The sequence below is a fragment of the Syngnathoides biaculeatus genome, chromosome 8 (genome assembly GCF_019802595.1).
Source record: "Syngnathoides biaculeatus isolate LvHL_M chromosome 8, ASM1980259v1, whole genome shotgun sequence".
NCBI lineage: Eukaryota > Metazoa > Chordata > Actinopteri > Syngnathiformes > Syngnathidae > Syngnathoides > Syngnathoides biaculeatus.
The window spans coordinates 15774589-15799706 of NC_084647.1; the positions used below are offsets into that span (position 1 = coordinate 15774589).

At 42.3% G+C, this 25118-nt stretch overlaps 1 protein-coding gene across 1 annotated transcript in view; it reads left to right on the forward strand.

The window, feature by feature from the left end:
• The window catches only part of robo1 (roundabout, axon guidance receptor, homolog 1 (Drosophila)), a 238506-nt gene that overhangs the window by 42074 nt on the left and 171314 nt on the right, over nucleotides 1–25118 (forward strand). Inside the window, exon 3 of the mRNA XM_061826585.1 lies at nucleotides 22756–22845. Coding sequence (XP_061682569.1) covers nucleotides 22756–22845 — 90 coding nt within the window. The remainder of the gene's footprint in view (nucleotides 1–22755; nucleotides 22846–25118) is intronic.

Below are 25118 nucleotides of genomic sequence, written 5' to 3' on the forward strand. Positions count from 1 at the left end.
GAAAGCCGGAAAAGGAACGACCGGCGTCGTGGCCGCCGCGGCTTTTGCCCGGTGACAGCTAATGGGATTGTTTGGCAGCGCCGGAGTCTTTTGAGCGATGAAGAGACGAGCGCGCGTGCTTGTCCCCTTGTGTCCGTCCCCCGCGCAGAGGTTAAAAGGATGCGGTGGTTTTGATACCCTTCCAAGATGAAATGGCGTCGACGGGGACGCTAAGTGGTGCCGAGTCCAGCTGAGCGACTCGAGCAGATGCGACGAATGTTTTATTTCTCTCTTTTATATAGCGTCAAAGTGAGTTAGCATTACAGTCCACCTGCGCATATTTGCAAATTTGTCCATTCACACACTTTATTTTTCTCCATTTTGGGCTGAGAAACTCATGCTCGCACATGAACAGTGAATATACTGATTATCTGTTTTCAATATGAATATAGTATTTTGTTACTATATGGGACAAGAAATCTTTTTTGGGGGGGCGTGTTTTGTATTTGTACAATGGTAGCTTAAGACAACAGGAAGGAGAACTGGAGGTGGCAGAAATGAAGATGCTGAAGTTGGGTGTGTTGGAGACAAGGTGAGAGAGTGCAGACTTCGATGGTTTGGACATTTTCCAGAGGCGAGAGAGTGAGTATATTGGTAGAAGAGTGCTGAGGGTGGAGCTGCCAGTCAAAAAAAGCGAGAGGAAGACCAAAGAGAAGGTTGGTGGACATGAGGGCAGAGAGGAAGATGCAGGAGATGGGCTAAGATGGAAAAAGATGATACGCTGTGGCGACCCCTAACGGGACAAGCCGAAAGGAAAATAAGAAGAAGACAGCGGTAGCTTGAGATAGGTGTGGTGGAACAACACATAGACAGACAGTATAACTTTACTCACCAGCGTGTATCCTTCATCCGCGACAAAAAAAGAAAAAAAAATTAATATCGCAGTAACTTACTATGTGGTGGTGTATTCTTGATTTGTGCGCAACACTGTTGTATACAACAGTGCCTTCTGGTGGCCAAGGCAGGCACACCAGAAAGGTCAGCACACCGTTTGATGAAATTTCAAGATTATGAAACGCAAACTCTTTAGTTCTTTGCATGTTATAAACATATACACATTTTATTATGATTTTATTAAGTGAAATATTATAGTTTTATTTTTCCTGTATGAAAAGAAAACAAAAAATTCTTGAGGATGGGGAGGTAATAACGGATTATCATTTCCATTCATTTCAGTGAGGAAAAATGATTTGTAATCTTTTGCGCTAAGAGTTTCCACACTGAAAGAATTTTCACTCTATTTTGTAGGCATCACTTTTTGTTTCTTAGGTTTTTATTTTTTCAGGATGTTTTTTATCCTTCTCTTTAATCAAAATAATGAAGATACTTGACATTTGTACTTATCTATATTGGACTCTACATTAATATTACTGAACTTATTACTGGTGTTGTAATAGTTTCACATTATATCTGTGTTCATGGAATGTAATAATGTAGAAACACAAGGAAATAGATAGAGGGGTATTAATTTTTTTGATGTGCTCCTGTTCCTGCTTTTGTGGTGAGTAAAAAGTATTTTCCCTGTCACTGTGGGGTTCTGGTAAAGGGGATTTGACGGTAACCAAACTCCTGGTACCAGTACCGGCCACCATGTGCTCCAGGGAAAGTGGATTTTTGGGGATCCCATTGCTGTGGTACGCATGCAATATTCCTGTTCCTGTTGTTGCGTCCTAGCCACATCTTCTACTGTGTGGTCTTGTGAAAGGAGATTTTCTTTGGCACACAAACTCCAAATAAAAAGTTTTATTTTGGGATTTAAAAAAATCCTAGTAAAGCAAATGAGGCCACTTTGGTGACTAATTTTCAGCTTTAGAATTTAAACAAGGAGGAAACAGCTCGATTCCAAGAGGCGAGGTTTGTGTTTGTTAGATTGACTTTTGTTTGCGCAAAAGTGCCGCTGCTTGGCACGACATCAAAGCGCTTGGGTGTGCTGTTTTGTATGCAACATTCATGAAGTTTCATCACGCCATCGTTCAGGCTGGCACCCGCGCGTGGGCAGAAAACATAACCATTCTGATGCTTTCCAGTATTGACGGCTCTGACAGATTTGCACCGGAAGAGCATCGGGGTGGGGGGTGTGACCACCACAAAACAAGATTTGCTGTTTCTATCCTTGAGCAAAAGTTTGGGGGTGTTGGAATTATGATGCAAATTAACTACCCGGAGAGCACGTTTGAAGGGAACAGAGTTACTCTCTGCTTCTGTTCCTGTTCAGTGTTTCTTTGCCATCAACTTACAGCAATATACATTTTTTCTGTCACTGTGTTGAACGTGGATTTTTGCTCATCAGGGCTGACGAGCACAGGTGAAAACAAAAACACAAGCAAGACAATACAAAAAAACAAGATTGGAAAATAAACTAAACAAAAACTGATCATGACAGTTGCTTTATCTATTTTTGAGTAAGTTCCTTAGTGTCTTTGTGTGACTGTTCCTGCTCTCTGTTCCCACATTCCCTGTGACTTTGTGGTCTAGTGAAAGTGGATTTTTGGGGACCTTAACTCCAACCATGAGGGTTACTGTTATTGCTTTGAGGAGGAGTAATTTCCTTAGAGTGTTCCAGTTCCTGTCCTCTATCTACATGTCATATTTCTCTCATGAAGTGATCTAAAAGTAGATTTTGTGGCACCCAAACTCCAATTAGGAGTCTTATTGTTGATTTTTAGCTGTAATCACATTCCTGTTCCTTTCTCGGATCTTGAGGCAGGCTTTTGTTGCCATTTACCTATCTCACAAACAACTTCCTTGTTACTGTCTCATCATATCAACATTTTTGGGCACTGAAACTCCAGCCAAGCGTGTTAGTGGTTTGTGCATAACTTCTTTGCTGTTGCTGTTCCTGCTCGATACCCACATTTTCCTTTGGTACGATGTCAAAACTCGAGTCATAGTGGAATTTTGGGGTACCTAAACTCCAACTAAGAGTCTTACTGTGCAAGGTCCCTAGTGTATTCCTGTTCCTGCACTTTTCCCACCTTTATTATTTGTGGTGGTTGCGTAGCCTGACCTCAGACACTTGCCCTGCCCTACTTTTATAGAGGAAGTGGGCGTTCTCCCACGGGGGTCCTTTTGGGGAGTGTCGTTGTTTGCATCCCACCCATAGTAACAGGTGCTTTGGATTTGCAAGCAGCTGCAGGTGCGCCATGTGCGGCACAGATGGCCTTCGCGCACCTTCACAGACCATTAAGCGCATTCTGCCCGGGCGAAGGTTTTCGGAGAACGTTGCTGGGTTACATCGGTTGGGATCGTTGTTGGAACTTTATGGGGCAAGACCCCAAAACATAACTGAATCACAATCAGAATCATCTTTGTTATACCAAGTATGCTTGAATCCGTTTGCTGCAGTCCAACATGCCAATATTATTTCTCCTGTTATGTTGCTATATCTATGGTTTATGAATAAAAACAGTAGTCATTTCCTGCTTAATACTTAAAAAATAATGAAAGAGAACACATATCATTTTGTACTTTTAATGATTGATCCACGAAGAACTTTTGGGTGAACAGAAATTTCCGTGCTTTCAAAATGACCCGTTTCAAGCATGCAAAAAACAACAACAAAATATATAAAAAAATTCATAAAACTCCTTCTTCTGGCTTTTTAATTTTGTTTTATTATATACTGTACATGTATATTTTTTATCCTTTCCATGACTAAAAATATTGTACATTGTCTTAACTTTTTTTAAATATTAGTAATGTTGATAATAATTATATACATGTACATAAATAAAGTATTTTATTTTTATTTTATTGATCCATGCATCCATCCATTTTCCGAGCCGCTTATCCTCATCAGGGTCGTTTAAATGTACGAAATGTGAGAGTTTATCAGATAAATGTATTTTTAACAGTATATTTTGATGACAATAGCTACCGTAGCCTTGCAAGACATTCATCAGCGATACGCGGCGGCGTCCTGCGAATGAACTCGGAGTCAACATAAAATGTGCATGTGTGCGCGCGCGCGCACCCGAGCGCTTGTGGGAACTGTGCACACAACAGATAAATAAAACATCTTCTATTTATAGTCCTCGCCACTTTGGCGCTTGGCTTCTTTTGCTTCTCACATCATCTCCTCTGGAAGCCGTTAAGCGCAATTTGCTCCAAGTTGCGTCGCTGGATGCAGCCAACGTCGGGCCGTTCACGCTCAAGTCCGCCTGACTGCCGTCTGTCTCGCGTTCTTTTGCTCCGCCGGGCCCCGACGTTGTCTCTGGGTGATGGATGAGGCAGATTATAGGATGAACTGCGTCTCGACTCGGCGAGGGATGCTAACTGAAGCCACGGGAAGGCGGCAGGATGCCTGTGACGATTCCTTTAAAGTTGGCGCGTCTGCAGATTAAAAGCGCGAGAAACGTAAAAAATGGAACAAACGGGCCAAAAAGTTTCATGATTTTGGAAGACAAACACAATATGGCGCGCCATATCTTGCCCATGTACACTTATGCTGTATTTAACATTTGAGTTTGAGATACTTATTGTTAAACAAGTTTAACAATTCTTGCATGCAGTCTTTATTTAAATATCTGCCATCAATTCTGAGTTAATCATGGTGTTGAAGATGAATAATGATTAAAAATGGGAGGCTCCTCAATTTAATTACAATAATTGTTACATTCCTATGACAGTAAGGAATGTTGAAATGTTATTTAAAACGGCACATGTACAGTCAAGAAAGGTTTCGTGGTGGTGAAGGAAGCCTGGAGCACATTAATGCAATTTACATTATTTCCCAATAGAGGGGATGGGAAAAAAAATTGCTTTGAAGTGGAGCGGAGTCTCAAAACAGATTGCGTTCATCGCTTCATTCTCGCAGCGTGCAAAAGTGACATGAAGTGGCAGTTCGATCCGATAGATGGCAACAACGACGCTCGGTTTGGCGAGGACGCCCGGGTCGAATGGATTAAACTGTTGCTAATGACCCGCAAATCGAATGGCGCGGCTTTGGCGGGAAGCGGAGACTGAGTCCAGACGCTCTCCACCGCGGCGCTCGCTGTCATCACAAAGTGCGGCCAAGAGCAGTAGAAGCTCAAAGACGAGCAACCGCGCTCCGCTGGCTTGGTGGAAACGCTTGATGACCGCCATGTATGATGTCAATTTTCAGTGCCTTTTGGCTCCGGGTGGGGGGACACAGAAAAGACTCTAAACAGAGCTCCAGTGTTGTTGGATGCACAGATTAGTCTACTCAGTGCCAGGTAACAAAGTGTCACTTCCATCCATCCATTTCCTTTGCCGCTTATCCTCACGAGGGTTGCGGGGAGTGCTGGAGCCAATCCCAGCTGTCAATGGGCAGGAGGCACGGTACCCCCTGAACTGGTCATCAGCCAATTGTAGGGCACATGGAAACAGACAACAGTCGCACACACAATCACACCTCAGGGCAATTTAGAGTGTCCAATTAATGTCGCGCGTTTTTGGGATGTGGGAGGAAACCGGAGTGCCCGGAGAAAACCCACGCAGGCACGGGGAGAACATGCAAACTCCACACAGGCGGGGACGGAATTGAACCCGGGACCTCAGAACTGTGAGGCCAACGCTTTACCAGTTTTATCACCGTGGCGCCCAAAGTGTTTTTGTTTTTCAACCTGGAGGTGCAGAATAATGTTTCATTCATCTTGTCTATGGAAGTGAAGTTTGTAAACCACTGTAATGACAAACAGATCCTTGTAGGTGGCGGCATTGTGTCGCTTTGGATTTGTGATCAGTGCAGTTTTTGTGTAGAAAATAAAGATGAGGTCAAGATTTCAAGTGGTCACACCAATTATTCAGGAGCGGTCAGACCAGTTTAACTACCTCAGATCCCAAAGGAGTATGTATGTACATGTGTGGTATTTGTCGCGGTAGGCGGTACGACGCTGCCGATATCCAACCTGCGCCATGCGGCGAGTCACGGGGTGCTTTTCTTCGTCATAAACAGTCGTCCCTCACCATATCGTGGTTGACTGTGCGATTGTATTGTTTTTTGTGTTGTACATATTTAGTATAAGGCAGGGAAAAGGAAATAATTTTTCCACATTTCCAACTCCCAGAAGTACCTCAGTGCCTTGATGGAAAGCTATATCGAATTTGATTGTGATTTTAGTTGTCAGCTTAGGGAGGACAACGTTCATTCTTTTGAACTTTATTGCTAACATTTTTCATCTAAGTAAAGTGAAGAGGCGGGAGGAGAAGAAAGTGCGAATGTAGGTTAGAAGAAGATAAATGTTGATGCACGTTCATCGCTCTCACCCCTTCTGGCAAGAAAAATAACGTTGAGGTTTCTTTCACGCCATTGTTCCAAAGAATTACAAGCACATCAGCACATTTCACGCTCACGTTTGACAGAATGAGTTCAATTGCTTTTTCATGACACTTCTTGCTGATGAGACAATCTTTGAACACGCCGAGTCTGGACGGCCGCACGCGGGCGGTGCGGTCCGAACGCCTCGGCGTCCCGTTTTCCCCTCCCGGGTTTGAGGTGATAATTACAAGGCCACTCCTCACGCCCGCGGTGCCCGGAAAGAGCGAACGCACGCAGCGGGCCGCCCGCCATCCCGCCACCGGTTCGGGTCGCGCCGTTAACGCCGAGGAGGCGTCGCGGCTCGGATCTTTATGAGTAGTTTGGGAGGGTTGCAAACGGCAGCAAAGACAACGTTTTTGCTTTATGGGACCGAGTAGCTGACAGCACCTTGATCTAAGTACAAAAATTTTGCGGCTTTTCGTGTTTCAAGCCAGCGTTACGTCACGACTTTAATGCCATCCATGCAGTCCTCTGGTTGAACCCTGAGTGAAATAATGTTTTAAGTGAAAACACGCAAAGTCAAGGTTCCACAATCCCAAATTCTCGTGCTTGCCGGGTGCCAAGGCACTACGCTGAAGAGAGATGAGTTTCATTTAGACAGAAGTAGTGCGTTACCGCATCTACAGGCCATTACAAATGATTTCAGCAATTACTCGAGGATCGTCGCTATTCGCTTGGTGAAAAGTGGTGGTTCACGTCACTAATAAAACACTGGCAGTCCAACACAACCCCCCACCCCCAAAACCTGGTTTTACTTATTGCCCATGATGACTAGCCCCACAAAAAGAGTCTTAAAAAGCATGCCTGAAAAGACACAGGATGGCGGCCATTTTGATTTGAAGCTACCATTTTAATTTCCAAAGTTTCTTCAAAGATAAACTTAGAGACTGCAAAGCACACCCGAAAGCAGGAAAAATAATTCAGTGCCTTGCGCTAATTACACTTAGTAGCGTGAATTTTTACGGGCATGTCTATGGTGAGTAGACCCATCAAAAAATCAAGAAAAAAAAAAAAGAAGCCATGCCCAAAAGACAACGCATGTTGTTTGAGATTTTGGCTTGAAGCTGACATTTTAGATGATTTTGGTCGCGTCCACGACTTCGCCAAGAAAGATTTTGTTCCATAATTTTTTTTTTAATTGGGCCTATATTTTGAATCACGTGTATTAGACAGATGGGAAATGCTTAATGGTCCTTTTCAGTGGCGAGCTCAAGCTCCACCTCCTTAGCCATGTCCCACAAGGTTTCCAAAATGGCGATTGAACAGAACATGGTTTGAAATCGATTCTCTATCGCATATTCCAGATAATATTGGGGTATGTTTTTTGCCAAATGTGTCAGACTTGTCCAACAGATTTCTACAGAGCGGTCTCCACTATTTCACGCGAGAATTATGTACATGGAATTAAGATTTTGGACGCAGTAGGACGCAATGTCAGAGTTACAGCAAGGCATTTGCGATCGATGCAAAAAAAGTTTGAAGCCTCACAAACTTCATATTGAAATCCAACAGGATAAAATAGTGGAATCGTACTGTGCATGTAAAGCAGGGTGAGTACTTTTTTATTTGGCAGTCTTTATAAGTGACTTTACAAGTGCATTTAAACAACGGTGATTAAGGCAAATAGACATTTCTCTTGCATGAGTTCGCGTATTTACATATCTCTAACCCGACTCTTCGGTATAAAACATTACACTTTTTATTCAACAGGTCAGTGATACACTAGCAAAGTGAAAGTTGTTCTCCTGCAATGTATAAAGCACTGATAATAATTCAATCAAACTCAGCGAAGATACTACTCCCTCACTTACCTTCAAACATACAGCCTTGTGTTTGTTGATAATGTCGACATTTAGTTGTATGTGCGGTCGTCTTCCGCAGGCCTTAATCCATCGTAGACACTTCGTAAACTGTGTTTTAGGCTTTGGAAAATGAATCAAGCGGGCCCCTTGTAACCTAGCAAGATATCTTTCATCAGAATTGCACTTTCCCCAAGCGCATCTGAGGGCCATTTTCTTCGGAACATTAACTTTTCCAAGCGCACGCTACTGACAACCAGCATTGCTTGTGGGACAACATGGCGGCAGGGGCGTGTCAAGACAATGCGGCTATTTGATTGGCTATTATTCTACGAGAGATTGACAGGTCGGAAAGGTCCATTGTTATTGCACATAGAGGAGGTGGAAGGTGGCAGCGAAGTCTGGTGAACTTTGAAATATGTATCCCCTGAAAGCTGCTTACAATTTGGTAGGCATGTCTATCATAAGTAGACCCCCCCAAAAAAAAAAAAAAAAAAAAAAACATTAACACACATGCCGGCAAACATGGCATTTTTCTTTGGGTCCATCATGGATGATTTTGTTTCTCCACTAAGTGGACATAAAGTGATATTTGAACACACTAATGGTGCCGACTACGCTGTCGAACGTTCGGCCTGCTCGCTTCCCGAGTGTGTGGGGTCCATTTGGAAATTACAGATGAGCTCTTCAGATGATGCTAATCAGCGCTAATGAAGAGCGACAATGGAGCCGACCACTCTCCAGCTAAAAAGTCGAATGTGATAATTACTTGGAGTGAGAGTCTCGGTGCCGCGGCTTCACAATTTGTGCGGTTGTCACGGCAACCCTAGATCACATAGTTTTGTCAGACTAGCCGGGAACGCCATCGCATTTATACTTTAAGAAATTATGTAATGGTTTGACCTTAAAACAACTTATTGCAAAACATGCTGATGCTGTGTTATGATAATGAGATGGGATGTGTCTGCTATTGCTATGGCAACCGTTGAAACCCTTGTTTTAAGGATCTGGTATATTGGTGGACTGGAGTCTTTCGTGTTGTGGTCGCTGTTAGCAAACGTGAAGTCACAAGATGTATACAAAAGTAATAGCTGCATATTTATGTTGCTGTCTGTTTTAGCTACTTTAAGCGCACTAGCATTCGTGCTAAGGTAAACAAAGTCTGTTCTTGGAGCAACAACATGGAGTAAATTAAGGAGCCAGGATAGCGATTATGTTGTGTTACCATTGCTAATTATGTCGGATTATAGTTAAAGCGTACAAGATTGAAGATTGAAATAATGCGTTTACAATCAAATCATCAGTTTTCACATTGCCATGGCGACCCTCTTACTCATCGGTGGCTCAACTTGCCTGAACATCAGTCTGTGTTTTTGTTTTTGTTTTGTAATTGTTTTTTTTTTTTTTGCATTCCCTTAACAATCGCATGGATAACTTTAGCTCGTACATTTATTGAGTTATAAAAGCTTTTGACTACGTTTTTCTTCACCCGACTTTGAAAAGTAAAAGTCAAGAAGTGACTGCAACTAAGCGCCTATTGTGATATGAAGTCGTTACAAGCACTTTCAAACCCTCATCTGCAGTCATGGAGACCCGAGTGTTGCAGGATAAAACACCAAAGAAATATAACCCAGACCACATGAAGGCGGCCATATTAGCTCCAGATGTGTGACGCTGCCCCCCCCACCCGCTACTCCTAATCCCCCCCCTCCCCCCAGCCTCCGTCTGTAAAACCTCTCCCAAAGGCATGGCTGTGGATTAAGCGCAGTAAAGTTTTAACAACTAAATTTAAGCACATTTTTATCTTTCAAGGACACGACGTCGCCTTCTTTGAAGTCTACAATAATCTTTTTTTTTTAAAGTTATTTTTGTCAAATGTTTGCCGATGTAACGGTCGTTAAACTTGGTTACACTGCAGAAAGTCACCCAAAAATTAGGAGAAGGCGTTTGGATGCCAAAAACAATGCAGAAAACTTCATTATCATTTTGCCAATTTCACAGTTTTTCTACTTCCATATTTACCCCTCCTTCCAAAAAACGGTATTCCAAACTCAAACTATTCAACTCATCCAGGACATCTTGGGAACACTGTAAACTCTCCTAAATTCTTCCATAGCAACATTCCGAAATTGAAATTAACACTGAACATATTTGCATCCTCCTCCTTCCCTCTCAATGGATTCAAAGCATTCCCATCCTGAAAATAAAAATGCCAAATGGAACAAAATCCATAATTTCGTAGAACTTCATCACCCCAATAGAGCCAAATGTAGCGGAGCGCTGCAAAATTTTAATGGTGTTGTGATGAGCCACTTCAGAAAAGTGCTTAAAAGACGACAAACAAGTGACACTAGATTCGTTCTTTGTGAAAAGGGGGCGAGTCAGTTGCGAGTCACCCCCCCCCCCCATTATCACTTGTTTAAAGTTATTCTGCTCTTTTGTTAATAAAAAAAAAAAAAACATTTTACAAGGCTGGGGGCCGAGTTGCTACAGATATGGCAAAGCACTCCCAGCCTAGCCTACTCTTCCACAAAAGCATACATTTTAAGCAAAAAAAATAAATATTTTTTAAACAGTGGCACAATGAAAAAGCTGGTTAAGTGTTGGTCTCACAGTTCTGAGGATCCGGGTTCGATCCCAGCCCCGCCTGTGTGGAGTTTGCATGTTCTCCCCGTGCCTGCGTGGGTTTTTCCCTGGCACTCCGGTTTCCTCCCACTTCCCAAAAACATACAACATTTATTGGACACTTTAAATTGTCCCGAGGTGTGATTGTGAGTGCGACTGTTGTCTGTCTCCATGTGCGCTGCATTTGGCTGGCAACCAGTTCAGGGTGTGCCCCGCCTCCTACTTGTTGACAGCTGAGATAGGCATAAGCACTTCCCGTGACTCTCGTGAGGATAAGCGGCATAGAAAATGGATGGATGTATGAATTCCCACTATGTAGTTTATTATCAGGAAAAGCTAAAAAAAAATCCTTTAAAAAGCCTAATTTTTTTTGGGGGGGGGCTTGGAATGCATTATTTCTTTTTGCATTCATTGTAATGGGAAATATCGATTTGGTTTTCGAACAAATCACTTCTCGGACCGCCCTCTGGAACGGATTGTGGTTGAGAACCGAGGCTGTACTTAAGTCATTCAGGACACTCCCTAAAATTTTTTTTACTGTAACATTCCCCAATTGGCAAATATTTTACACATTCACAATCATCCTTCCACATTTTTTGACCAATTCAAACCTTTCCAACTCGTAAACATTCAGTTTATTCAAAACTTACATTCGATTAATTTCCACAGCATTTCATTTCGGTGTCAGTTCTTCGCCGTTCTCGCACGATTTCAACTGAAAATGGATGCTCCAGTTGATTTAGTGTCCGCCCTCGACGGCTCACGTGACACCAGATGAAAGAAACGTCGCGGTCGAGACGTGTTTACTTCGCCTCGACTGTATCCGCTCAGTCAACAAACCTTATTGACTGCATTTTTTTTTTTGCGGTGATTTATTCAAGTATCTGAGGTCGGGTACAAAAAGACCCGTCCTCATTATTTGACACTTTTAATCATCAGCTGCTTCAAAGATTAAACAAGCACTTGATGAATGAGCTCCTCTTCCTAATGTAATTTCCAGCTGAGGTTCCATTTCAGATGTTTGCTATTAAGATCCATCAAACAGTGGTTTTGATGCGATTTTCATTAAATAGACCCAGCGGTCTCATCAATGTTGCGGTTGTTAGCCACCTTGTAATTAATACTTGAATTATGTTGTCCATCTTTGAATGTTTAAACATCGCTCACACGCTGTAATAAAGCATATTTACACGGCTACAGCAGTGATCGTTTTGCTGATCGGATCAGGGGCTCTAGTAGCATTTGGGTCGATGGAAGTCACCGTAGTACCTAGGTCAGGCTTAGCTAACCCGCCACTTTCTGACCAGCTCCTTGCGGCACTTACGTTCACGCTGTGAGAATATGCGGAACGGAAATACTCGGAAGGCACTACACCACGACGACGTATGTACTGTGCAACGAGGCTAAAAACAAGCTAGCTTGTGGATTCCTACGTGACAGCGACGTGGAATAAATGTCTTTTGTGGAGCCGATGGACGATGTCATTAATCAGTTTGGCGAATTCCGACATGAAAGACATCCATCCATTTTCCAAGCCAGCAATCCTCACAAGCCCATCAGCGTTAAATGTGAATTATCCGGCAGTACCGATCAATCCGATCTAAAGTCTAGTAGCGACGCACTAGTCAAAGTATCCCCTATGGAATCCCCAATTTGGCAATGTGAGCATTCCCTTACACGGGCTAGCTTCTTATCAAGCCAGTAGTTCTCAAAGGCAAGAAAACAAACAGAATAACTGGAGCCCGACTGAATGCTTTTGGTGTGTTTTCTTCGTTACTTATGTTGACATTGTTACTAATTAGGGCTTATTTTTCTTTGCCTTGAATCATACAATATCTTGGGTATCATAAATAAATGTTCTTATTTTAAATATCGGTCCATATATGGCATACTAGGACTCACTGATGGTGTAGTGGTACACATTCCTGCCTTTGGTGGGCAGCGTGGGATTGATTCCCATTGACTGATGGTGTCGATATCTGCCCTGTGACTGACTGGCAACCCATTCAGGGTGTAGTCCATCTTTCGCCCGAAAGCTTTAGCCGGGATAGACTCATTTTTGATGAACACTTGTGCCCCCTGCACTACTGAAGTTGTTTTGTCCCGATGGAGGTATTTGGAGGACCAAGTTACCGTAATTCCCTAGCCTACAGAGAGCGCACCTGGGTACAAGCCTCACCGAGTACATTTGTAAAGGAAATACCATTTGGTACATACATACACCACAACTGTGTAAAAGCCGCAAGTGCTCACATTGAAACCCACAATGAAACACGAGATATTTACAAAGAAAGACAGAACGCAGAAAGAGTTTAACACTAACGCGGTGCTAGTGCACTAACGCTAGTGCTAACGCTGGCACCGCGCTAAATCTAGTGCTCGCGCTAACTCTAACGTGGCCGGTTAAAATAAAACTTTCCGGTAAATATCACTGAGACACACCAGTAACACTAGCACAGCGCTAATGCTAGCACAGGGCTAACAGGGTCGGTCAAAGTCACTTACTCGGCACGTATATTCTTACCTTTTTCGCTAGAATGCCCCCTTGCGGCCGTTAGAAAAATGCACAAATTAGCCACATCACTTCATAAACCCCAGGGTTGAAAGCGTGTGAAAAAAGTCGCCGCTTGTAGGCCGGAAATTACGGTAATTATTTGAGGTGGTACTTAATGTGTACTGTTCAAGAAGTGCAAAAGAACAATGTACGCTCACGGAAGTGTCCAAAGTCCGTGGTTAAAAATTGTCTACATTGTGCAAAACTCCCGGTTAAGATGCAAATATCCAATGAATTGTTTTATAAGCCATAATTACGTCGTCATTCCAACGAGTACTGGCAGCGTATCAGTCGCAAACAAATTTCATGAGGTGATTTCAGAAGAGGATGTTTTGAAAAGAATATGTGAGGTCACGTAGCGCCGTGTTACTCGTGCGCTACTTATCTTAGATGGCTGATTGGATTTAAATGTGTTTCTAAAGGATGTGAAAGGGAAAAAAAAGTGTGGCTTAACCTGTCAGCCAAAGCAGATAACGAGTAGTCACACTGTAAATCTCCCTCCTGCCTTCATCCTTAAGAATTTTCTTTGACTTTGCCCGTGGCGACAGAGGCTCCGTTCTTTTTTTGTTTTTTTGGTTTGTTTTTTATTCTCACTCACCGACCCATTCAACATGATCTCAGCGCGCTTTGACACGTCGTTCGTCTTTCATTTAGCACGGCTCCGCCATCGCCGCAACGCCAGAGGCGGCCTCGGAGATCCCGACCCAGCTGCCTCGTCCACACAATAGCGCTCAGTCGCTCGCATTCCTCGCCGCTGACTTAGGGGCTGCTTTCTGGAACTGAAGAAGAAGCCGCAAAAGCTTCATTTGACTCATCTTTCCAAATGGTACAGAATTCGGATTCGTGGTTTTCACACGGCGGATGGGAATCATACAGATGGATACATACATCCGGATACTTTTGACAGGATAGCGATCGTATCGTGATACAGCCATTTTGAGATCATTGCTAGATTGAGAAATAATCCATCACATTTTCTGTGCCACTGAAGATGCAGCATAACAATGATGCGTAAACAGTTCTTCACATTATTGATAATTGATGTTAGTAGATTGATTATGCACTGAAAATGTTATGATTAATCACAATATCAATAATTGATGCAGGTATATATGTCCTGTACCTTAATCACAATACTGATATTTGATACGGATACATTTACAGTACCATAATTTCCTTTTGTCAGACGCTTTCAACCCTGCGGTTTATGCGGTGATGTGGCGTTAGCGTTAGCGCAGCGCTAGCATTAGCGCACCTGGTTATAAGCCTCGGTACACAGAAAGAGTTTAATGCTAGCACCGCTCTAACGCTAGCGCCGCACTTTGTTAACTTGGCACTAGCGTTAAACTCTTTCTGTGTACCGAGGCTTAGTCTGTAGGCCGGGAATTACGGTACTGTTAAGGGTAATCATGTAAAGTATTGCAATTTCCATTATCCATGCTGGTATATTGAGACTATTGATAATTTTAAAAAAATATTGTGCGATATCAGCATTTGATCCTGATGTATTGATATGCTACTGTAATACATAACCATAGATTTGATCAAAATATCCATAAATGCTGGTGTATTCATATTGTGCCATAAAAGATAATTATACAATTAATCATGATCCCAATAGTTGATGCTGTCATTTCGAAGGTGTATCATTTAATATAACAACATGATGCATTGCGATGTTGCTGGTATCTCAAACTAGTACTTTATTGGAAAAGATAAAAAAAAAAAAAAACAATTCATTGCCATAGCAAAAATAACAATAATAATTGAAACATATTGAGACTGCTCCATAAAGGATAACAGTAAGATTCATGAAGATATTGATATTGGATGCTGGTATATTCATACAGTACTATAAAAGATAAGGATACAATCAATCGGTATTAGTTTTGCAATATTGTACCTTACACAATATTGATGTTTCTTCATGTTATTTGATGCCGATATGTTTATACTGTACCACGAAAGAACAATATTTGATACTGGTATATCAGGATTGTACTGAAAAAAAGAAACAATGCGATTCATCGTGATACATATTTGATTTGGGGAAATGTGACATCAGAATGTGGATAATCGATGTTGGTATACCGATATAGTACCGTATATGGAAATATATGTTGGTCTATTGAGACTGTACCATAAATAATTATAATGAAAACTTTCATGATATTTGATGGCACTATCGGGATGCTGTATCATAAATTATATATGACAACGAGCATTACAAAAATATGTGATGCTTGTGTCTCGATACCGTATCAGAAGATAATTCACCGCGTTATCATTTTTAGGTACTGGTGCATTGCTACTGCACCAAATAAAAAGAATGACGCAATACCGTTATTTGATACGAGCATATTGATACTATTTCATAAAAGGTAACTGATATTGATTCCCATTTTTTTGGGGTATTGTTGCGAAAAATACTGCTTCTTGGTTTTATTGTTTGTTCTCAGTGTGTTTGAAGAGACATCAGACATGAAAACAAGTTCCGTTGTTGAGTTTGAAAATTTTAGGTTCAGGCCCCATGATGCATATCCAAAACAATTTGTCGTGATGAACACGCCGAACGCAAACACATTTGTCCGCGCGTCTCAGCCAGGTGTGCTCGCTGTGCATCCTTTCATTACGGCGCTGAAGAATTCCCAACGCGAGCGTTATCATGTCCTTGTTAGTCATAGATGCAAAAAAAAAAAAAAAAAAAAAAAAACATTGTGGAGATGGATCACATCTATCTGTGGACTGGAAGACGTTTCTAGTTGAAGATCAGTTTTTAATTTTATGTTTTATTTTTTCGGGTGGAAAAAAACAACAAGCCAGTGATTGATTCCCACAAGAGGATACCAACACGAGGCGTGAGTTCCTAGTGAGGCATGTTTGTCCCGAGCACACATGTGCTTGATTATGCGGGAGAATAGTAGTATCCCTGCACTTTGTCATTATGATATTGATATGACTGCAGAGTTCTTTTTTTGCTCCTTGACGTGCTTCAACTGTTGTAATGCGACACTCAACTATACCAGCGCGTTTGTACGGTTTTGTTTTTACAGAGCCACAAGCTATCTAGGAGAAATTGTTACTTTGAAGGTGAAATAAAGCATTTTCAATTCAGAGAGAGAGAGAGAGAGAGAGAGAGAGAGAGAGAGAGAGAGAGAGAGGGTTAGTGTTTCAAATCAGGTTTTCAAGCCTGGGTTTGGTAGTCGAATCAGGATTTCCACTCTAAAGATTCCTGTAAAAATGTAGGGTTTCAAAATAGGGTTTCACTTGGACTTGGGTTTTTAAAGTAGTTTTAAGACCAAATAAAATTTTGCAGAGAGAAAAATCTGATACTTTCAGAAAATGATACTCTGGACTTAAAATTTTCAATTATATTAAACCTGTTGCAAATTTGCTACCCTTGCCCGTAAAGGGTTAAATTTCAGAAAAATACACCTGTCTTTTTTTTTTCTTTTTTTTCGACACACCATCGCGATCGACCAAAACCGCTTCGCGATCGAATGGTAGGTTAGCGTTTCAAGCAAGGATTCGTGTTGAAAATTTAGGAATTAAATCAAGGTTAGGGTTTTAAATAAGACCCTCAAACCTGGTTGGAGTTGGGGTTAGTTCAAAATAACATTTCAAGTTGAAGTTAAGGTTTCAAAGTTGGTTTCAAGACTGCATAAGTCAATCCAACACGTTTTGTGGTTTCCATTTGGGGTTTCACAGCTGGGTTACGGTTTCAAGCCGGCGTTGGTCCCATGAAGTCTTCTCCTCGTTGTCATCGCCTCTCGAGTTGGACTAGCTGAGAAGTCTCCTCCAGAACATTTCTCACATTATGACCACTTGTTTACATTATATCATCTAGCCATTTTCTGAGCCGCTTATCCTCATGAGGTTTGCGGGAGTGCTGGAGCCAATCCCAGCTGTCATCGGGCAGGGGGTGGGTTGCCGGCCAATCGCAGGGCACATAGAGACAGACAACAGTCGGACTCACAATCACACCTGGGGCAATTTAGCGTGTCCAATTAATGTTGCATGGTTTTGAGATGTGGGAAGAAGTGCCTGGAACCCACACAGACTGGTCCGGGATTTGAACGCTGGTCCTCAGAACTGTGAGACCAACACTCTACAGCTGCCCCACCTAGCCACCTCATTGCACCATTAGTTTACATTTTAAAAGCCACTGAAGGACGCACGTGCAACTTTTTAACCGCCATCAAGCACAGGTTTGCATTTAATTTTCACAGTCTACAATTTCCAAAATAAATTTGGAAAATGTGTTAAAATTTGGTTTCAAAAAATGTTCTCTAGCTTGTATCGTGTAGATTTGCAGTTACTGTTGAAAGCGTAACGTGGAGCTACTCAAACATGAAAGCTATTCTAAATGCCCCGAGTTCTGTCGGCCGTCCAATATTTATAACAGGAAATAAAATATTGAGTGTAATATAAACATAATGGCTGCTCTATTATGTACTTGAGTATTGTTGATGTAAATTGCACTTTTAATAATTGACGTAAGAACATAAAAAGCAAGAAGGAATATATTTTTGATAAATGTTGGTGAGAAGCGCGCACATTTCATTAATAAGTCATGGCAATATAATATTTATTTTGCATGATATAATTAACTTGGGTTCTGATTTCTGATTCCATTTATTTTATAAATAAGAACAGACCATTTTTATGAGGAATATTTTCTTTTTTATGTGAAGAAGATATGTAATCGTTGTTGGTAAGAGGGTTTAAAATAAGGGTTAAGGTGTGGTTGGGAAATTGGGTTTTAAGGTTGGATTAAGGTTTCAAATCAATGTTTTTAGTTTGAGGTTTCATGTTAGGGTTATGAACCATGATTCAATATTTCATCTTAGGCATTTGAAGCCAGAGCTGGGTTTGAGATTAGACTTTTAAGCAAGAGTTTTAGTTTCAAATAAAGGTTTCAAGCCTGGGTTAGGAATTCCAACAGGTCTTGGGATTTCAAAGACTGGGCCAGGGTTTCAAAAAATTGTCGGGGTTTCACATCAAGGGTTCAAGTTCCGGTTTCAATCTGGGTTTAGTATTTCAAAATAGGGTCTCAAAACAAAACAAGGGTTGTGATTTCAAGCCAGAGTGAAGATTTCAAATTAGGATTTGAATACAGGTGGCACGGTGGACTCAGCTGGTAAAGCGTTGGCCTCACAGTTCTGAGGATCCGGGTTCAATCCCGTTCCCGCCTGTGCAGAGTTTGCATGTTCTCCTTTTTTCTGCGTGGGTTTTCTCCGGGGACTCCGGTTTCATGCAACATTAATTGGACACTCTAAATTGCCCCTAGGTGTGATTGTGAGTGCGACTGTTTGTCTCCATGTGCCCTGCTTTGGCTGGCGACCAGTTCCGGGTTGTACCCCGCGTCCTGCCCATTGACAAATGGGATAGGCCCCAGCACTCCCTGCGACCCACGTGAGGATAAGCAGCAAAGAAAATGGATGGATGGATTTGAATACATTCAACTCATCCATTTCAAATATCGTACTTAATACATTAATCCGTACGTAATTTCTATTTGTTTATTTTTTTAGCATTTTGACAAAAAAAAAAAAAAATTATCCAAACACACTTCCAGCCCAGGGCCATTTCCTTGACAACTGAGTAGAGGTACAGTGTATTTATAAATAGTAAATATATAAATATATATATATATAAAACAACCACCACTTCCGCGACTCTTGTGAGGATAAGCGGTTCAGAAAATACATATATAAATACATATAAAATGTTTTTGCAGTAAGCGCACGCACACACACGCACACAAAATAAAAAAAAAGAAGTGGGCGAGCCTTGTTTCCCATCAGCGACGAAGTCATGAAGAAGTGTACCACGGCTCTTGATCTATTTTGGGTTGCGACAAGCGTGAACACAAAGCCTGTCGGTGTCGCGCTCCAGCGAGTCAGCCGTTGTGCGACTTTCATCTCGTCTGTCGCTCGCCCGTCGCGCTTTCAGTTGCAAGTCCGGCACAGCACGAAGCCGTCAGCCGCAGCACGCCGTGTTCTTCGAGCGTCTTTTGTGTGCTTTCAACACTTAAATCCTCGTATGTTTTAATTATGATATTTGATGAAAGCTTTATGAATAGTTTATTTTAATCCCTTCGTCTCCACTCAGCATAAGGAAGTCATTAGATAACGAGACAGAGTTTGACTTCCCGTTTGTGAGAGTGATGATGAGCTTGTTGCCAGTTATAAACGGTAGACCAACTGTTTCACGTTCCAAAATCGTGAGTCACAAATGTGAGGAAATAAATCGTTACACAGTTGCTCTTGCGGTGCGTGAAAATAAACTACTGTACGATTACAATTTGGCTGTATTTAACTTTATTTCTTCTTCTTCTTCTTCTTTTCCTTTCGGCTTGTCCCGTTAGGGGTCGCCACAGCGTGTCATCTTTTGCCATCTTAGCCTATCTCCTGCATCTTCCTCTCTAACCCCAACTGCCCTCATGTCTTCCCTCACCACATCCATAAACCTTCTCTTTGGTCTTCCTCTCGCTCTTTTGCCTGGGAGCTCCATCCTCAGCATCCTTCTACCAATATACTCACTCTCTCGCCTCTGAACATGTCCAAACCATCGAAGTCTGCTCTCTCGAATCTTGTCTCCAAAACATCCAGCTTTGGCTGTCCCTCGAATGAGCTCATTTCTAATCCGATCCAACCTGGTCACTCCGAGCGAGAACCTCAACATCTTCATTTCTGCCACCTCCAGTTCAGCTTCCTGTTGTTTCTTCAGTGCCACCGTCTCTAATCCCTACATCATGGCCGGCCTCACCACTGTTTTGTAAACTTTGCCCTTCATCCTAGCAGACACCCTTCTGTCACATAACACACCAGACACCTTTCGCCAGCTGTTCCAACCTGCTTGGACCCGTTTCTTCACTTCCTGACCACACTCTCCATTGCTCTGTATTGTTGACCCCAAGTATTTGAAGTCGTCCACCCTCGCTATCTCTTCTCCCTGTAGCCTCACTCTTCCCCCTCCACTTTTCTCATTCACGCACATATATTCTGTTTTACTTCGGCTAATCTTCATTCCTCTCCTTTCCAGTGCATGTCTCCATCTTTCTAATTGTTCCTCTGCATGCTCCCTGCTTTGACTGCATATCACAATATCATCTGCGAACATCATGGTCCAAGGGGATTCCAGTCTAACCTCATCTGTCAGCCTATCCATTACCACTGCAAACAGGAAGGGGCTCAGAGCTGATCCCTGATACAGTCCCACCTCCACCTTAAATTCCTCTGTCACACCTAAGGCACACCTCACCATTGTTCTGCTGCCATCATACATGTCCTGTACTATTTTAACATACTTCTCTGCCACACCAGACTTACGCATGCAGTACCACAGTTCCTCTCTTGGTACTCTGTCATAGGCTTTCTCTAGATCCACAAAGACACAATGTAGCTCCTTCTGACCTTCTCTGTACTTTTCCGCGAGCATCCTCAAGGCAAATAATGCATCTGTGGTACTCTTTCTAGGCATGAAACCATACTGTTGCTCGCAGATACTTACTTCTGTCCTGAGTCTAGCCTCCACTACTCTTTCCCATAACTTCATTGTGTGGCTCATCAACTTTATTCCTCTATAGTTCCCACAGCTCTGAACATCCCCTTTGTTCTTAAAAATGGGAACTAGAACACTTTTCCTCCATTCTTCAGGCATCTTTTCGCCCGCTAGTATTCGGTTGAATAATTGTGTTCAAAACATTAATTTAGCTTTTATTGAAAATTTATGTGCAATGCATTTTGAGTGAATCATTCCAAAAGTTTAGTACAGCTTTGCCTTCATCTTTCTTTTCCAGCCCGATTATCAACGCCGATATTTGTGATTTTGATAATCATATCATTTTTTTTTAAATCCAGTGGCCAATTCAAAACTGGGTAAACTTCAGAGAACTGTTTAAATTTTCACACTAAGAAGTCCCTAAATTTTGTTAGAATTTAAAATAAATGTCTATTGTCATGTATTTCATCCATCCATTTTCTTAACTGCTTATCCTCACAAGGGTTGCAGGAGCGCTGGAGCCTATCCCATCTGTCATCGGGCAGGAGGCAGGGTACGCCCTGAACTGGTTGCCAGCCAATTGCAGGTTTATTGTCTAAGATATAGATATATATGTATAAACTTGTTGCAAATCTGAAAAGCTGTTTATTAATAAAACATATGTGCACAGTGACTCAGCTGGTAGAGCGTTAGCCTCACAGTTCTGAGGAACTGGGTTCAATCCCGGCCCTGCCTGTGCGGAGTTTGCATGTTCTCCCTGTGCCTGCGTGGGTTTTTTATCTGGGTACTCTGGTTTCCTCCCACATCCCAAAAACATGCAACATTCATTGGACACTCTAAATTGCCCCTAGGTGTGATTTTGAGTGCGGCTGGTTGTCTGATTGGCTGGCAAACAGTTCAGGGTGTACCCCGACTCCTGCCCGTTGACAGACCTCGTGAGGATAAGCGCCAAAAGAAAATGGATGGATGGATGTTGAAAAGCATTGAAATAAATGAAATGTCGGACTTAATACACAAAATATGATGGCAATAGATTCCCTTTTGCTGCATATGAACACCAGCTCTCTGACTTAATATTAATTTTTGCCCTGAGAGAGAGAAAAAAATATTATTCTATCTCTACCTAGTTATTTACCATAACCAGCACCTTGCACTAGAGAAACAAGCATGGGCACATGTGCGTGTGTAATGTATGCGTTCTATGATGATAGATCCCACCCCCCACCCCCGACCTCCCAGCACTTACTTATGATAATCGTCACCTTGCACAATAGAAATAAACAGGAGGAGTGCGCGTATCCACCCCCGGTGGTCACACTCGGCCGACCTCAAGTGCTCTGCAGTGAAATTTCCCGTCTGGCCGCCTGCTGTCGATCAGAGGTGAAGCGGCAGACTTCACTGAGGAAACCAATACTTGGGACAGACTGACACTCGCTGAGGTGCAAAAGGAGGGGCCAGGGGGGTTGGTGGGAAGTGCGGTCCCTGAAATGAACCCGCGTCTTGACCCATAAAGAGATTCGGCACGGCCCTCGCGCCGCCTGTTAGGCTGGAGATGACACAAAAGTCTCTATTAAAAGGGTCTGATTAGCAGTTAATGATGCATAATTGTATTTGCATCAAGCCCCTGCGAGTACGTGTGTGTGGTGCTGTCAATCTGCCCCCCCCTCGGTTTCCCCCTTTTGTGTGCGGCAGCCGCGTATTGATACGCTGGGCAGCTTTCACAGTCAAACGTCAAGCAGCTACGGGGCATATCATCCTGCTGATACGTGAAATCAACTACATCATCGCTACCAAGAATGACATTCTAGATGTGCTTTTCTTTACCGGGATGGATAATTGCCAAGGATGGAGCCAAAGTTTGCTCTGGGCCTGCTCGGCGTGTGCGGCGGGCACCGGGCGTCGTGCGCAAGTGGCGAGCGGGTTCTCAGTGCTTGTGGTGTTATTGTTGACAGAGACGGGAATGGCGCAGGACGGGGGGAGAGAGGGTCCGACGGCGGCTCCCACCACGGGACACGGCGACGACAACTCTTTGGGCTACACAGGTACCGGCCGGATGGCTTGCTTTAACGCCGTGCTCAGCGGTGACATTTGTTGATGATGTCAGCATGAAAGTGGATTTTCGTGTCAAGACCAGGAGAGGTGTAACTTGTCAGTCTTGAAGCTGATAATTGCTGCCCAGTTAAAATTTATTGTCGAACTGTACATAAAACAAAGAGAATTACATATTTGTTGTGTTTCAAACAGGCACATAGCTTTGCTTTAGAAGAGTCATTATTGCTTCAAGCAATTAAACTATGCATAGACTGGTTGACGAAACTAGCTTGGATATCTCGGTTTTAGAACCCTTTAAGCAATAGCTCTTTAAACGAAAACTTTAAGCAACACGTAAACTGATAATATAACAATACTCACGGACATATATTTCTATTCTCTACAAAGAGTGACTTAAATTCATATCTTTATCCATATTTTACTGCCCCCGGTGGGCAAGTCACATACGCCAAAAGGAGCAGCCCAATGTCCATTGAGTTGAAGGCAAAAAGTGTTTCAAAACTGTTTCATTTTTTTACATCCTGTTTAATTAGTGTATATTTTTAATAAAGTCTAATATTATGGAGTACTAAAATCACACATCTGTGTAATTAATTGCAATTGAGAAATATGTTTTGAAGGGGTGAAAATTGAAAATGATCTATTGACTTGCTGCTAGCGCCATACACTGAATTAAAACAAGGCAGAATTGAGCACGTATGAGGATGCTAACTGCCGACCTGCAAAATTTAAGGTACTGGATATCATAAATCAAGAGTCTAATCCAGGGGTGCCAAATTCATTTTAGTTAGCACACATTTACCCCCAATTTGATTTCAAGAAGGCCGAACCACAAAATTGGTGGCTTAAAAATCCATGAAGAAGTATTTAAAAATTTCTGTTGTTTTGGTGCAAATAATTGCAAGTACTTTGGGAAAATTTCATATGAGCATTTAACCAAAAATTATTTTAACCGTGAGCGTGCATCATTTAGCAATGCGTCCTTTGTAAGACTGTAAATACAAAAAAAAAAAGTCCCAACATAACATATTTGCACTTTGCTATTCATGAAGTGAAGTATTTAACAGAAATTTTGTAATATTGCATTGTCTTGAAACATTTCTACAGAAGTTATTTTCACATTGTGAACATGGCACATCATTTTATGTTATTGTGCTCCTGAAATTTATCATTATTTAGCCTTCATAAGTGCATCAATTTCATTAAAGTGTTGTCAGTGGACAAAATTAGCAACAAAATGAACTTTTATTGAAAAATAGCAGCAAATGTATTCTCCATCCCCACGGCCCAGATTGGACCCTAGATGGGCAGGCTCTGGCCCGTGCGCCATATGTTTGACACGACTGGTCTAATCTGTTTACAAGTGGTGAATGGGCGAAAAATGCTAATTATCCTCATTCAATTAGCCGCCGCTAGCAGACATCAAAACAAAACGAGCTAACAACTATTGAGCTTGTACGCGGATGCTAACCGCTAACAGACCGAACGTAACAAGTTAACTTTCTTGAAATGATAGTTTCTCTGATTGCGCTTAATGGCGCCGTGAGTTCAGACGGCTAATCCTGCCATTTTTAATCCCCTCTACGCATGAGAATGAATCCAATGGACCCCGGCTGGTCGGCGATTCGGAAATGATCCTCATGCGTCCTAATACCTCGCGTTGAGGAACCCTGGTCCGATCTTGACAGCTGTCAGTTTTAAACGGGCGCTCCAGCGTAGCGCCGCTGAGGAGCACTAGCGGGGACGTTAAGTGTGCGAGAGGTCGCTTGGCCTCATGTTTGATTGTGACTCCTTGCCGACTTTAGCTCGAGATCGCGCACTCGGACTGAACATGATAGCGTATAACAAGGCCGCTTTGTCTATGTCAGATCACTGACTCGTTGAATGTGAGAGGGGAACTGAAGCACTGCAGTGTACTGTGACGCCGTCTACTCGGCTGACTGGAAGTACAATGTACTCCCGAATAAAGGGGTTTCAAATAAGTTTCAAGACAGAGTTTGGGTTTCAAGATAGGATTAGGCTCTCAAATTCAGATTAGGGTTTCAAACAAGCATTTACGTTTGGGTTTTAAAACAGTGATATGATTTGAACAACGGTTAAAGATTCAAACTATGAATTTCCGCCTGGGTTCTGGTTTCAGATGATGGTTACGGTTTTAGAGTAGGCTTTCAAACAAGGGTTAGGGTTTCAGAGTAGTTTTTTCAGGCGCTTGAAGAGTGCGATGAGCCTCAACTTTACAACACTTTGAAAGCTTTTCATCGCT